Source organism: Triplophysa rosa, linkage group LG12 (assembly GCF_024868665.1).
Source record: "Triplophysa rosa linkage group LG12, Trosa_1v2, whole genome shotgun sequence".
Classification (NCBI taxonomy): Eukaryota; Metazoa; Chordata; class Actinopteri; order Cypriniformes; family Nemacheilidae; genus Triplophysa; species Triplophysa rosa.
Window position 1 is genome coordinate 2,270,700 of NC_079901.1, and position 16,975 is coordinate 2,287,674.

The 16,975-nt window shown below is 41.8% G+C and overlaps 1 protein-coding gene across 1 annotated transcript in view; it reads left to right on the forward strand.

Annotated features, from left to right (window-relative positions):
- Positions 1-2,758: 2,758 nt before the first annotated feature.
- The window catches only part of mthfsd (methenyltetrahydrofolate synthetase domain containing), a 75,892-nt gene continuing 61,675 nt past the window's right edge, over positions 2,759-16,975 (forward strand). The window contains 2 exon segments of the mRNA XM_057347525.1: positions 2,759-3,246; positions 3,438-3,780. Coding sequence (XP_057203508.1) covers positions 3,714-3,780 — 67 coding nt within the window. The 5' untranslated portion in view covers positions 2,759-3,246; positions 3,438-3,713.

The following is a 16,975-nucleotide window of genomic DNA, read 5'->3' on the forward strand; positions in this document are numbered from 1 at the left end:
AACCTCTGCTGTGTAAAAACATCTACTAAACATCTTAGAAAGAGCAGCTTTACATCCATTCTAAATCATAAACATAGACATCTGTAGATGTCTATATGACATCCGGCAGCAGACGTTTGTGTGCTATCAGGGATAGTGTAAAATAAATCCTTTGCATTAAATGTCAACTTTTCGCCCTTAACACACTACACTTATATTATCTTATTTAAACTGTCAGAAACTAAGATGTAGCCTACTATCATATTGCTTAATCGACTGCTTACTGCCTTACTTTGCCAAATGCAGTGTGTAGTGTCTCTGCCAATAGGAGAAAGCAACAGCCTGTTTTGGAGCTTTTTTTTTTTATTAATAAAGAACAATTTGAACAGTATTATACAAAATAAGAGTACATAAACCTATACAAGTCAGGGGTATTGCTGGTGAATAAAATATAAATTATTAATGATGAAAACATCAACCCTATCTAAAATGTAAACGTGTTGAAAACCTAATTTTCGCCAGCCACTACATCTCTCGTCAAACTGTGTTGTGATTGGAATGCCATCATGCTGTCACTGAGTTCATGAATCCTCTTTTCAGGTTAAATAAAGCGCAATGGCTGTTTATCTGTTTTGAACCATATCTGTCTTTAGTACCCACAGTAGTTTTTTACCCCAAAAAAGTCGTTTGCGCTGCCGCAAGCTGTTAGTAAGAGGCCAGCCATACGGAGACGCATTTAGCTGTATACGTTAGGATTTTGTATCGTATCAGCGTTTCGTCTACACGGATCTGGCGTTTTGGGAGCCTGAAACTGGGTCCCGGAAACCGCAAACGATACCTATATTTCCTGGAAGAAGAAATGTCATTACATTCGGAAAGCTGATATGATTAAGAGTATTGAAGAAGGTGGCATGAATGTTATTGATTTTTTCAGTGATGAATGGGGTTCTAAAATTAAAATGGCTTAATTATTTTCTTAATCCTAAGGATTCATTTTGGTGTACCATACCTGATGCAATATTTCAGAAGATGGGTGTAATTGATTTGTTATTACGATGTGACTATGACTTGTGTAAACTGCCTACTATATTATCTGAATTTCATAAACAGGTTCTTTTGTATTGGAACTTAAGGTTCAAACACAATTTTACACCACACAATACTCCCTTATGGAACAACAGATACATTCTAAGTAATAAAAGATCTATATTTTTGAAGAGTTGGATGGATAAAGAAATTTGGTCGATAACCCAGTTAATGGATAAGACGGGTAATTTACTACAGTATAGAGAATTTTGTAATATTTTTAATTTTCATTGCCCAGTTAGTGAATTTAATAAGGCGTTAAGAGCTATCCCTAAAACTTTCATATCAATGGCACAACAAATTGTAATATATTCTAACACTGCACCAAGAATGAGACCACTCTGTATTGAAGATATAAATATATGCAGCATATTGTAACAGTTTACAAACAAGTTTATTAGAAAGGTACTTATTAAGCTATATTATCCTGGTCAAGTGAGGAGAAATTACATTTTTAAGAATTTGGCGAAGAAGTAGCAAAGAAAATTAGAAAGCGTTATTTAGATTACTCAGTCTTTCCTAAAGCCAAAGAGGTTTCATTTAAAATTTTATATAATATTTATCCATCTAACTTTTTTTACATAATAGATTTAATTGGGAGAATAATTCTTGTAGTTTTTGTCAAACAGACATAGAAACAGTAGAGCATATGTTTTTTCATTGTAAACTTTTGCAAGATTTTTGGACTGCTTTTCAAGGTTGGATTCAATCTAAGAATATTTCAATAGATCCTTTGACTGCAACATCTATTAAGATTGGCATATTCTTGAAAGACAAGAACCTGGAATTTATGTTCAATATAATGATTGTATTAGCTAAACATTATATTCACAAATGTAAATACATCAAAGTTAGACCACATTTCAATGGCTGGTTCAATGATCTAAGGATACAAGTAAAGTCTCTCGGGTTTATGAAAAGTAAAAGTGCCTGTAATTTTATTTCTATTTTGGATATGCTTTTGTTGTTAGATTAAGACCCTCTCCTATTTATTTATTTATTTAATTATTTTTATTTACAATTGTTTGTTTAAATGTTCTTTAAGTAATTTATTTGTCTTTATGTTCCTTCTTTTTCAAAGGCTGTATCAACACTAACTAATTTGTGTAGTGTGCTGTGGCATACATGTTTGTTTTGAAATTTGTACAATAAAAACAAAACAAAACAACCTATATTTCCTGAAACGATGATGTCATCACCCCAGGGCGCAAAATTTATGAGCACGCTCCAAATCATCTTCTCCATTTTTAGTTTATCTCTGTGGCAGAATTACAGCGCCACATACTGATTTGGCATGTATACTACATCGTTTTGAGTCGGTTTAGCGGATTTGTGTGTATGCAGATATTTCTTGAGATGACTCCGTGAAAAGGAAAAAAAGATGGGATAGGGAAAGCTCTGGCCTCGTGTGGTCTGGCTGGCTTAGGTCTCTAATGCTAGCATTCAAAACCATCACAGACTCCTCACCTGCATTTTCACTCCCTCCGTATTTCGAATCATAGTTTTTATTTATTTATTGTACTGTGTATATGTTTGTTTTACATGCACAGATGCATCCTACAAATAATTATGCGAGGACAGGATCCCCTGCTGTCTATTGAGAGATGCAAATTGTGTTGCACATAATACCACAGTGCCTACTGTAAACTGGTGTTTAACCATTTACACGAGCTACAAAATCATGTAGATAATCACATGAAAAATGCAGTTCAACAAGAAGGTATGCGTGTGAATGATTTAATTATACTGTGTCAACAAGTTTTTGCTTATCATAGTCATTTCTCCCTGGAATTTAAAACTAAAAAGCAGCTACCAACAAAAAGCAGCTACTGATGCAGGTGTTCCACTTGCTGTTGAGGTGACTGTGGTTCATTTCAATATATGAAACAACAAATATCATACCACAGCAGACTGGGTAGGGGTATAGCAGCATATGACAAAAAAAGACATCTTGGCACTTGGCAAGGACATCTGTTCATGACTGCAGAGAGTGATGTCAGGCCAGATCTAGTGGTGAGTCATCAAGACACACAAGATTCTTTATGCAAAGCAAAGCCAGATGAAGATGGTGGACAAGGATATTGAAAGAAACCTCATGTGTGGAGTGTGCTGGGCATCTTAGTGAACCAATGCTCATAACAGCACATGCCAAACTTGTCGCACATACTGATGTTGTCGATGGTAAGACATCTCAAAATATATCCTCCATATGATCTTAGCCATACTAATTTAACTAATGCTAAAAACAAAGTAAAAGTGCACAGGAACTTGCTAAATTATTCATAGCAATCAATAACAATATTATTTCATTGTTATTTAAATATTATTTAAATTGTTATTTCTCAACTGTTTCTTTCCATTTTGTTGTTTAGGTTTTTCTGCAGAGCATGTCCTGACTGTGGGCTGATGTACAGAATGGACTGATGGAATTCACAATTTTAATGACCACATTCTCATCACCCTTCATTTGTTTATCATACTATGTACATCACTTCAGGTATGGGAACAAAAGATGTTCCACCTTTTTGGAACCTGATGTTCCAAATATGGTAAGAGGCGTTACATTTCCGTCACACGCTTGCAGTATTCGACCAATCACTACGCACTGGTTAACTGGCCAATCATAGCACACCTCGCTTTTCACAGCGATGAGCTTTGTAAAAAATCTGCACGTTTCCGAGAGGCAGGGGCAAAGAGGAGATACAAACATGCACGGTATGTGGAAAATACAGCGTTTTTTAACCTTAAATCGTGTATACAGATTGCATTACATCTAAAACAAATGATAATATTCGTTTTAGCCATGTCACATGGCCCCTTTAAGGGAGCGGCGGGCCCTTATGGAAGAATTTGATAGAACTGAATTGGTAAAGGCGAGACAGTGTGTGTTTGCATATGCCAGTGTGTAGTATGCAAGGAAATGTCTTGATATTGTTGCCTATGGTCCAGGAAAACATTGTTGCAATCATGTGGTGTAAATCCTGAATGATGAAAGATGTGTACAGCTGTTGATATTGTCCTTCAGGTTGTGATCATAGCTTGTCACCTGTCAATGTAATCCTGTTTAAGATAGAGGTGTTTCCTATACATAGTACCCTATAATTCAAAACTTTATTGTGCGCATGTGTGTATGTGTGTGTGTGTGTGTATGGGGGTCTACAAGACACTTGTGACCAGGGGCCTCTGAATTCTTAATCCGGGTCTGCTCGCGATATGCAGTGTCACACACCGTGCAGCACTGCATGATGTAACACACGCCTTTACACTTTATTTACTTTATTTAAAAGTTCTCCATTTCTCACTGAAAATGCAATTCATATTTAAATTTAAATTTAAGCATATGGTGGGTGGTTTCTCCCCCAGAGTTGTTAGGTTTAGTGTGAGGGTAGGGCAATAAATAGAATGACAGAATGAAAAACAGTTTTAATTTTTCAGCTGTTACCATTGGCATAAAATGCAACAAGGTGTCACGGTCCCACCGTCTTGTTTATGAAATTCTAGTCGTGTGGTGGGATCGGGGCAGAGTCCTTAGGTTATGTGTGGAGAGAAACATATTGTTGTCCGTTTGACAATAATATACGTTCTCTCCAGTGTCTTGTCATTGGCCCCATTCCTCTCGTTTCCTTGTCATCTTCCCCTGAGTGTTTAATTACCCACACCTGCCCTGTGTCGTTATCCCTCGTTTGTCTTGCCTTTAAATACCCTCTTGTTTCTTTGTCTTGTGTTCGTGGATTACGTTGTTTGTACCGTGTACCCTGTAGTTGTGTAAGTGAAGTCTCCGTGTCTACCCGTGTTTCCTGTATGGAAGGCCGTTTTATCAAAAATGTCTTTAGACGTAACGTGTACAGACGTTAGACGCGTGGACGCGTTATTGCGCCTAAAGACGTAATTTCGTCTACAGACGTTAGACGCGTGGACGCGTAATTGCGTGTAGACGAGTAAACCTTAGCGGCTCCGTTGTCAAAATAAGAGTCACATCCAGCAATGCAGACCCTACTGATATTTTATCTTTGCTACTCTTTTCTGTTGGCTGTTAAACTTATTTGATTAAAAAATGGCAATGATACGCTTAATTTAATGATTAAATCAATAATGATTAAATGATTAATATGCAAATTTGTCCTATGGTGTGACAGCAAAAATGTAGGAAAAAACCCAAGAACGAAGATAAATCTCTCTTATGCTATTTTATATGATAAAATCCCTGTTATGTTATTTTATATGATAAACATAAATATTAATAATATAAAATAATGTAAAACTAACCAATTTATTCGTCAACTACCAATATCCTGTGCTGTGATCCAAAAATAAAATGTTAAATATAACAGGGCTGCGTTTCCCTTTAATGTTGTCTCTTAACTATGAAGACTCTGAAGTTACACCTTAACTCAAGGTAATCCTTTTCTAGGCGTATAGCCTACTTCCTAAACTATACCTATAAGAGGTTACTTTCTTACGCCCCACGTTACCAGGTGCTTTCCATGGTGGTGGTGCTGAATAAATATTGATGTTCGACAATCAATTATTCACTCTATGCAAGTACTGCTTTACTGCGTTATGTGAGGTAGCGGCTTTCTTTATAAAATAAGCACTTTAGAAATAGTTGAAGTTGCATTTATTAGGACTCATAGGATAAAAATAAACCAAATTGCAAACTAAATCCAACCATCGATATTATTTAATTTTGAAATGAGTATGAGAACCCGCAATCTCATGCCCAAATGTATCAACCAGCTACACTAACTGGCAGTATGGTCATATCAAAGGATCTCAAACTTTGGGTCGGAGGGTCACACAAAGCCACTTGCTGTTGCTATGCATTTAAAAAGTTTATTCTAGTATCTTACAATTACTTTTATAGTTCACACGTTTATTGTGCTTGGACACTGAATGCTCAAGCGGTGTATTTACAGCGCTAAGCATGTAGCTTATGGCCGCGTTTATTAAAGCATTAAAATATAATCAACATGATTACATTTATGCATTTGGCAGACGCTTTTATCCAACCGACTTACGTTGCTTTATCCTATACATATGTGCAATCCCTGGGATCTAACCCACAACTTTGCGTTGTTAACGCAATGCTCTTAACACTGAGCTACAGGAAAGCTGTATTTTAACGGGGAGGTGGAGGGGTGTTGAATTACTTGTAGAGATGGCGCAGGTGAGATTTCTGGTCTTATTTATAAGGACTCTCGCTTGAGCTGATAGGATTGCTGATAGGGAACCAGCCGAGATGATTATGTGCTCCGGCTTCTCCCGAACTTTGTTAATGAAACATCATTTATGCTTCATACAAAAAATAAAAAACGCATCTTCCTCGTTTACTGGTTTTCTGACATTTTTCGTGTTTTTAACATGATTTTAATCTTCATGTACTGTCCGTAGTGATTCGGATATGCATAATACTGGACAAATATGTGTTATGTTTAATGTAAATATGTGTAATGTTAAAATGCAAATGAGAACTCTCTCGGGATCCCTTAGTGTTCGGGACTCTCGGCAGCAGCCCATGTTGCCCATTGGGTTGATGGCATAATACATATAATTTTACAAATGCACACATTCTTGAAAAACGCGTCGGCAGTTGTTAAGAAAATTTCGCAAAGCCATGCTTTCGATGGTCTGTCTATACCGCTTGTATTTTGAAATGCCCTCTTCTCCCCTGTCGTAAAATCACGTATACGCTGACGTATTCATTACTAGGACCATATGCAGTGCCACGCATGAGGGAGCATCACGTTTATATGTATAATTCATGAATGACACGTGGTTACGCTAATGATGACGTCATGACTATATGCTTAATCAATTTTATGCAAATCTTTCCGTTTTGTGACTTTCCATTGGCTAAGACCAATACGTCTGTAGACGAAATTACGTCTTTAGGCGCAAAAACGCGTGCGTTATAACGTCTGTACACGTTACGTCTAAAGACATTTCTGATAAAACGGCCTTCCATATTCCTGTTCCTTGTCCGTGGATTGTTCGTGTTGTGAGTTACCCTGCCCCTGGGGCCTTTGTTACCCTGCTGTGTTTTTTTTGTAAGATGTTGTGTCGTGCTTTTTTAGTTAGGTTATTTGCTGTTCTTGTTTTATGTTTTGCCCCCATGTGGGAAGTCTTTGTTTTTGTAAGGTTCTAGAGTTCAGTTTTCCCCCATCGAGGGTGTTTTGTTTGTTTGATTAATAAAGTGTTTTGTGTTAACCCCTTCACTGCATTGCCTGCCTGCATCTGGGTTCTTTCCTCGCTGCCACACCCTCCGTGGCAGACTCTGACACAAGGATTGCTAAAGACTGCAGATTTTACTAATAGATCTACCGATCTCTGTGTAAAAATAAAATAATGATGCTGGCATGTTTCTCATGTCATTTTTACCCCTTCTGATATGGCTCCAAATTTAAGGGAAAAGTTGACATTTTTACCATCCTCTACAAATTAGTGGATTACTCCACTAATTACTTACTTACTTAAATATTCATCCATGACTTTTAATATTTTGGTTTTCATCACTTCCAATGTTGGTCTTGCTTCTGTAAAAATATAAATAATTCAAGCCGGGGATCTCTGGTTGAGTTGACATGGAATGAATGACCCAGCTATAATTTAAACAGAACACTAATTCTTTAGGAAAATTAATTATGATAATGTATACTCTTTAGTATTATATAATTGGATTATACATTTTTGACATTTACAAATTAGAGAAAATTATGCATTCGGGAGTGGACCCAAAGCCAGTTCATGAGTCCTCAATGTCCAGAGAGATAGTCAAGATTTATTTCAACCTTAACCCTAACTTTAAAGGACAATGGGACTCATTTACCAATCTAACAAAGAAACGAACGCAGATCCATGCACAGAAATCATCTTACGAAAGGGCTCACCAGTGATTCATGAAAACATCTTATTTTAAGAATAGAAAATAAAGATAAGTAGACATTTTATATTATATAATCCTAGCTAAAATAAAATTTTATGTTTGGTCATTTACATTCCTGTAAATTTGAAAAGCTTGAAAAAGTTAAAACGCGAAATAGAGTTTAATTTATTATGCCTTCAATTTATTATGCATTCCTCAAGTGTAATGGATTTGACTGAGGGCACTCTGCGCTGAATGAAATACGCTAAAAGTGAGTGGGTCCAAAATCATTTGTCGTAAAATGTGAGTGGGTCCTTTCCCACCCACGTACAATGGTTCCGACCACTATACAATAAAAGCTTTGAACTTGAACTTTTATAACTTGAAATGCATGATAACGGATGTTTGTAAAATGCTCCATGTAACCAGCAAACAATTGAGCTCATCAGTTTACAATCCATTTTATTTAGCATCCACTCTAGTACAGAATATTAACATCAAAACAGATTTGACATTTGATATACTGTATTATCCAAATACTTTGGGGTGATTTCCTGGACAGGGATTAGACTAGTCCTAGACTAAAATAAATGTAGCTATCCAAACTTGCACTGACATATCTTAAAATACATCAGTGGCATTGTTTTGTCTCAAAAGGCACACAAGTAATGTTTTTTTGTAAGGCATGTTTGTTAAAACTACTTACATTTTCTAATTAAACTAAGGCCTAGTCCTGGTTTAAACTAATCCCTATGTCCGGGAAACTGCCCCTTTATCTTTCTCGTACTGTCAACAGTTACAAATGACAACTCGCCATCCAACCCTGTCCCTCCCACTAAGCATTTCTTAAAATATACGTAATAACAAGCTGGTTATGTAGATGAACTAAAAATGAGCCAGTTGCCGTACCTGAGCTAGCTGCTTCATCCTCTGCCTTTGCCTCCATCCAGCAAGCCAAGAATGTGAGTTTGGGTTTTGTACAGCTGTAGATACAGCAGAGCAACACAAAGAGAGGCTCAAAGAATGGAGACGGAGCAGCATTGGACACATGGTGTTGGGTATAGAGAGACAGAGACCTCTCTGCTCTGTAAACAGTATTGTAAATCAGGCTAATCAGTACAGACCAGTAATTCATCTAGAGATACAATCCAACACACTGATTCACTTGCTGAGAAAAATAATGCAATATCAATCTTCCTCTAAACACAAGTTGCCTCAACAATAAATCATAATTTGTTCTATCGGCATTATGAACCGTTGTAAACATAATGTAAGTGAAATAAACAATACAATATACAGTAAATGTAACATTTGAGAACAAAATGTAATTGATACATTCATTGTTTATTACAGTAAAATTGCATTTTATTTACAAATTTATAATTGTTTTATGTAATTGTAACATGTATTTGTTTTCATTTTAAAACGTAGATTGGAGTTCATCTGGCTGCACACTATGGGGTCTGTGATTGTGATTGTTGCTTTCTGTCACACTGTATGAACACAATCCCAGCTAAAAGCCATGTCAAACTCAGGGATATCAGTTGTTGCAATGTACAGCAATAAAGACTCGTCTGGAGTTTTCCCTCATAGATGTAATATGAAAAGCCACACGGCAGGACTGCATCTCAATACTTGCCACTGCTACAGTTTTATTGGATGTAAAATCTGATCTTTATGGTTGTGATCACAGTTTCACCTGTTACCTAAACATGGCAGCAGTGTCGCTAACCACACATCATGTGACTGTCCTCCTTCCACCAGGAGGCAGCCCCTGGTTATCTGATGTTCTCCATGAACATAGGACCAAACTCAGAACAGCTGATAAAAAATGGCACAAATCTTAAGATTCAGCTGACATCAGTAAATACCAATCTTGCTCTCCACATTCTCTGCTGAGGTTCACAGTGCCAAAACTACATTTTCCACAAGATAGACAATGCCTCAGAATCATGCTGTTCCAAAACATTCAACTCTCTCTTCTGTCCCCCTCCGGCACCTCTCACCTACTCTCTAACGGCCATCGATTTTGATAACTTCTTCACAAACTAAACAACTTCTTAAGACTCCCACACACCCCTTTTACAAGCAATCCCTCCTACACTCCTGCAATCACTCACTGACCTCATCAACACATCTATCCACACAGGCATTCAAGCCCCACTGCTTAAGAAACCCACACTAGACATTTTACTTCTAGAGAACTAGTGACCTGTTTCTCTCCTCAAATTCATAGCAAAACACTTGAAGGAGTTGTTTTTAACCAGGTGTCATCATCGCAGAATGATTAGTAACCAGTCACGTTTTAAGAGCAACCACTTAACCGAAACTGTCTTGCTGTCAGTCACAGAAGCTCTAAGGAGGACAAGAGCTGGGTGCAAATCATCAGTTCTTATTCTCCTAGACCTGTCTGCAGCTTTTAACACTGTTAATCATCAAATTCTTCTGACCAATCTCTCATCACGGGGCAATCCTGGAACTTCCCTTTCCTGGTTTGAATCCTACCTTAGGTAAATTTTTCTAGGTTGCTTGGGGAGGTGAGATATACAAATAACATCAACTGGTTACTGGGGTTCCTGAGGGACCAGGGACCAGTTATTTGGCCTCTGCTCTTCTCCATATACATTATAACACTGTGTCCCATCTTACAGGCACATGGTTTCTCTTACCATTGCTATGCTAATGCACAACAGACGGTTCAATGGGTTTTAATGCCAAAAGGTGAGTAAAACATGGGCCCGTTTCAATAAGGAGGTTCAACCAACTCCAAGTTAAATGTGCACTCTGAGTTGATTTACACCAACTCTCGACTTTTTGCCGAGCCGACAGATGGGGTTCGTCCTTGAGAATCTATTGCTTCCGACTTCTTTAGAAAAGGCCAATGAAATTGGCGAATGAAATTTGCATGCCGGACTCCGCCCCCGGATATGCGAACGGGCATATCCCTCGGGGGAATATCCGGGTATAAAAGGGGGACGGCGTGCTGCATTCATTCACCTTTTTTTCTTCGGAGCCTTCACACTGATCGACTTCGAGACTTCAAACTCTACGCCGAATTACTGCTGGAATCGTACGACGTAGTGCAGCGGACTGTCCCTTCCTGCAGCGACTTCCCCTGGGCGTCTCGGCAGTTCCAGAAGTGTTTGAGTTTTTTTTTCTCTAAAAGAGCAAATTTCTCCAGCGTGGCATGTCCCGCTGTTCTCTTGGGTGCAATACACTCATCAAGGAGGGGGACGGACACTAGGTCTGCTTCCAGTACGCTGGGGCAGCCCTTGTGGATACGTCCTGCCCGCACTGCGGGCGGTTGACGATTAAGACATTGCGTCACTGGTGGCTGTGTTCCCACGGGACTCAGCCACCACCTCGTCTGATTCCCGTTCCGTGACAGCAGTGGCTACGGCCCTGCTGTCCGCTACGGCGAGCAGCGAGGGTGATATGAGGATTACTGTGAGCGCTAATCCGTCAGCCACCGGCTCGCGGACCGTTCGCACCTTGTCTCGCTCGTCTGACCATTCCCCATGAGACGGTGCCACCGTCTTGTTCCTCAACCACGTATTCGGAAATGGTGCATGATGATGAGATGTCCCTTGCAGCATCGGAGGGTGACTTACTGGCATCTAACTCCGACGATTCATCGGAGCTCCCTCCCTCGGGGGGTCGAGCCCAGGAAGAAGCGGACGTCGAAATATCAGCCATGCTTTCCCGGGACGCCGGTATTGGGTTGCAGTGCACCGCACTGCCTCTCCCAACGCTCGCGGCGGGATACATGGTACCTCGGGTTTGAGAGCGGCTCCAAGCCGCACTCGCCCCCAGTGCCGTGTTTACCCGGAAGTGCATGAGGAACTTAGTACGACCTGAAATGCCCCCTTTCGGCGCGTGCACGTCAACTAGTTCCATCGCCCTTTCTTCCCTCGATGGTGGGGCAGCTAGAGGATACGTCGATGTCCCCCAGGGGCTCGACCTAGACTCCCGTCCAAAGCATGTAGGTTTTTTCGGCATCTTAGGTGTCGAGAGCTTGCTCTGCTGCGGGCCAAGCTGTCCCCTCTCTCCATGCTATGGCCATCCTGCAGGTCCATCAGGCCAAGGCGTTGAGAGAACTCCACGAGGGTAAGACCGACCCAGCGCTTATGCAGGAACTCCGCACCGTCACTGACCTCGCTCTACGGGCGACCAAGGTGACCACACGGGCCCTGGGTCGGGCGATGTCCACACTTGTGGTCCAGGAAAGACACCTCTGGCTGAACCTTGCACAGATGAGTAATGCCGAGAAAGTCCGCTTTCTCGACGCACCCATGTCGCAAGGGGGGGCTGTTTGGTGATACTGTCGAGCCGCAGTTCTCGACAGTAAAGAAGCAGACAGAGGATATCAAGCATATCCTCCCCCGCCGCGATTCGGCCGCCCTCTGGCCGTCGACATCCCAGGCACCGTCTGCTTCCCAGCAGCCCTGGTCCTCTTCGACACTTTCCAGTTTCGGCGCCCCCCACTCAGGCGGCCCCCCGGAAGAAGACATCGAAGAGGAGACCACCACCCCGTCAGCAGCTGCGGCGGAAGCCTCCTCCTGTGGAGTCCGCAGGTGATCAGATCCCTGCGAGCCACACATATCCCAGGCAACCTGAACCAGACAGCCAATGCGCTCTCTTGTCAGTTGACGCCTCGCAGAGAGTGGCGACTCCACCCCCGTGCAGTCCAGCTCATTTGGGTACAGTTCGGGCAGGCTCAGGTAGACCTGTTCGCCTCCCTGGACACCATTGCCCGCTAGGGTACTTCCCATCCGAGGCCCCCCTCAGCACGGATGCTCTAGCGCACAGCTGGCCATGGGACAAGCGGAAGTACGCCTTACCCCCAGTGAGCCTCATTGCACAGACCCTGTGCAAGGTCAGGGAAGAGGAGCATCAAGTGTTACTAGTTGCGCCATACTGGCCCAACCGGACTTGGTTCTCGGAGCTAATGCTCTTGACGACAGCTCCCCTCTGGCTGATTCCCCTGACAAAGGACCTGCTTTCCCAGGGGAAGGGCACGTTATGGCATCCCAGTCCAGACCGCTGGAACCTCCATGTCTGGCCCCTGGACGGGACGAGGAGATCCTGAGTGGCCTACCCCCTGCGGAGGTTAAGACCATCACTCAGGCTAGGGCCCTGGCCACTAGGTGGCTATACACCTGTAAGTGGTGCCTCTTCTCATCCTGGTGCTCTTCTCGAAGAGAAGACCCGCGGAGTTGCTCGATCGGGAACGTGCTGTCCTTCCAGAGACTCAAGAGTAATCTCTCCCCTTCCACACTGAACGTGTATGTAGCCGCCATTTCCACTCAACACGACCCAGTTGCTGGTAAGTCTCTAGGACAGCACAACCTGATCATTTGGTTCCTTTGTTTCACCTCACGATGAAGACGGCTCTCCGGATGGCGCTCAAGAGTATAGCGGATCTACAAGCATTCTCCGTGTCCACAGATTGCCTAGAACTCGGGCCCGGTGATTCTCACGCTATCATGAGACCCTGGCCCGGCTACGTGCCCAAAGTTCCCACCACTCCCCCTAGACACCAGGTGGTGAACTTACAGGCACTCCCCACCGGGGAGTAAGACCCAACCCCATCCGTGTTGTGTCCAGTAGGCGCATTGCGCCTCTACTTGGACCGCACGCAGAGACGCAGGAGCTCTGAGCAGCTCTTTGTCTGTTTTGGAGATCAGCAGAAGGGGAGGGCTGTCTCAAACAGAGATTGGCGCACTGGATCATGGACGCTGTCACTACGGCGTACCTGTCCTAAGATCGCCCGTGCCCACTGGCAGTGAGAGCTCACTCCACACGGAGTATAGCCTCCTCGTGGGCACTGGCTCGAGGTGCCTCTCTGGCTGACATCTGCAGAGCTGCAGGTTGGGCTACACCCAACACCTTTGTGAGGTCCTACAGCCTCCGCGTAAAACCGGTATCAGCTCGAGTCTTGCAGGGCATCAGGTAAGACCGACGGCCGGTAGGGTGTACGCCTATGACAGTACCTTCCCCCCTTTTTTCTAGGTGGGTCAGCATACTAATTTAGCCTCCCTTCTTTTCCCACTGGGTGAAGAACAGGCACTCCATCCATCACAAAGCAAGCACCTCCTGCAGGTGGGCTGGGCAGAGCAGCCCTGCCCCTTAGGTCGGGTACCAACTGAGTTATCCACAACATAGCTCTAACCGGACCTAGTGCTACCGGATGTTGTAACCCCCCAGGAGGGCAGTTCCGTCTGATGTATCCTCATGATTGGTTCCCACCTTGGTAACCCATGACCTTCCCTAGGTGGACCTCCGTCTTGCGGTTAACTCCTTCAGTCCGCACATTCCTCCCATGAGTTCTCCCCTAACGGCTAGACCATGTTGGTATCTCCACTAAACTCCTCCCTACGGTAGGAAGTGGTCTCTGTAGCGCATCCCCCATTTGAGGAAGTAGCGCTTACCCAGTGACCTTACAGGACCGGCGGCTTCTCACTGTTAGAGAAACAAGGCCGCCACCTGTGAGGGCTGAAGGCAGGGGCCTTCCCACCTTTCAAGAAAAGCTCTGGGACCCCCTACCTACCCACTGGTAGGTTACAATTTCGATAACTGCAGGACACAGTGTAAATAAATAACTAAATACATTTTCCTTAAATACTGTTTATATATCATCAAATGTCAATGTCTGGAAATACAGCCATTAAGCTCTCACAATCGTTTCTATATATATCTATCCTCCTTTTTAGTCCTCCTTAACTATAATGGTGTTCATAACAAAACCCGAATGATAAAACATTCGTCTTCAAATGTCATCTCAGGTGAAGGATACCACTAATTGATTATGTGATTTTGGAATTATGTCTAATTGTAAAGATATAAATGCTGCAGAGACCTTCTTTGTCATGGCTCTGCTTCATTTAGTCATGTTTTTCTTGGTCCTGTAGCAGAGCCATGACAAAGTCTTTGGTCCTTTTGACAATAATATTCGTTCTCTCCAGTGTCTCGTCATTGGCCCCGCTCTTCTCGTTTCCTTGTTATCTTTCCCTGAGTGTTTGATTACCCACACCTGCCCTGTGTCGTATCCCTCGTTTGTGTTGCCTATATATACCCTCATGTTTCTTTGTCCTGTGCTCGTGGATTGTACGTTGTACTGTGTTTTGCTATGTTCCTCGTCCAGTGGTCCTGTTCCCAGCCTTGCCCCTGTTTTGTGAGTTTTGTGTTCTACACTGTCGTGTCGTGTCGTGTCGTGTTTGATTTAAGACGTTTGGTCGTGTCCTTTAGTTTAGTTTTACTGTTCTTGTTTTCATTTTGCCCCCTCGTGGGAAGTTTTTATTTTGTATTTATCCTTAGTTGATTTTCCCCCATCGTGGGTTTTTGTTTTGTCTTGTTATTTGTATTAAAGTCTCTGTTAACCCCTTCATCATCGCTGTCCTGCATTTGGGTTCTTTCCTGCCACATCCGTGACATTCTTTGGCTTTAATAGGCTTATTCTAATAATTTCCTAATTGTAACAATTATTCATTTGTAAAGCGCAGTGAATTTCCATAGTTGGACATTTGTGATTTTGTTGTGGAGATAAAGCATGGGATTGGGGGTTTTCGGCAGTATTATAGAATTTTTTTGTTATTTTCCTAAGGCATCTGATAGCGGTTGGACCTGGAAATGGTATGAACTTCCATATATGGTGGTGCGTGACGTGAGGCTTTCAAGCGGATTGGATGCATTCATGAGGTGCTTTGCATTGACTATTTATGGATCAAAATTTGGTGTGTATAGGGCGGGGTATGAGGATGATTCAAGTACGCACACTTGCAGGTGATCTGTGATTTATAAAGCGAATATTGCTTGCAGGTGTGCATACGCACAGTTTTATAAGTCTGAATATTTTTGGCTTTCGGGCGCACTCACACTTTTAATAAGGATCCTACGCTTTTTAAAAAAAAATGAGACCCCTGGTGAGGGGTAGTAATATAACTAAACACTACCTGTGGGCAGTGTTGGGTAAGTTACTCTGAAAATGTAATTAATTACAAGTTACTAATTACATATTCAATAGTGTAATTAGATTACTGTACAAATTACTCTCTCCAAAAAGTATTTAATTACTTCTTACTAGTTACTTTCTATGTCTTATATAAACCTTGATTAGGTAAGTTATTCAAGGATAGACATGAAATGACTTTTAATTCATTCAAAAAAATAATATGCAACTACATAAAGTATTCTTAATCTTATTTACTGACCAAAGTATTACAAATGTAACGGACTACTTGTCACATTAATGCTAAATTTACAATACTTAGTAGTTAATGCTAAACTTACATCACATGACAGCAGTTTTAAGTTATAGCTGCACTCAGTTACTGTAACGTCCATCCAATCGGCCCCGACCACACCCACCACATCATCTCTCTTCCCCAAAGTTTCACGCTCACAATCCCCGGACTACTGATTCACTGGACTCCATTACCCATAATGCGTCACATCCCAGCAGCCATCTTGATTGTTCCGCCACCTGTCATCCATTACCCGGACAATATTTACATGCACACCTCACTTGTAGTTTTGTCAGATCTGGTTATTTCTTTGTTGGATTGCCACCGTGTTTTCTATCTTCTTGCATCTGTTTTTTGGAAGTTATACCTTGTGTGTATCAAGCGGATTATACCTTCCTTCTTGGATATTTTTTTTTACCTTTTTTAGTTCCTGTTTGCCTGTTAGAAATAAATCTCACTTTGAACAAGGATTTGGTAGCGTGGCATCATTCTTCAGGGTGAACCCCTTATAGGTACATTATGCATTACTATTTTCCCTGCTTACTGTATAACATAATTGTCTGATATCGAAAATAAGACAAAATTAGACCAAAACAGTTTCAACAAATTAAATTTCCTAAATCACAACTAATATGCTCTCCCTATTTTTCATAAACATTTACTCAGTAACTTTTAATCAAAGTCACTGAGTGCAGCTGTGACACGTCAGAGGGGACTTGGCCCTCCCGCCTGAGACTGGTTTCTCCCAAGGTTTTTTTCTCCATTTATTTATCATTGGAGTTTGGGTTCCTCGCCACAGGGCCAT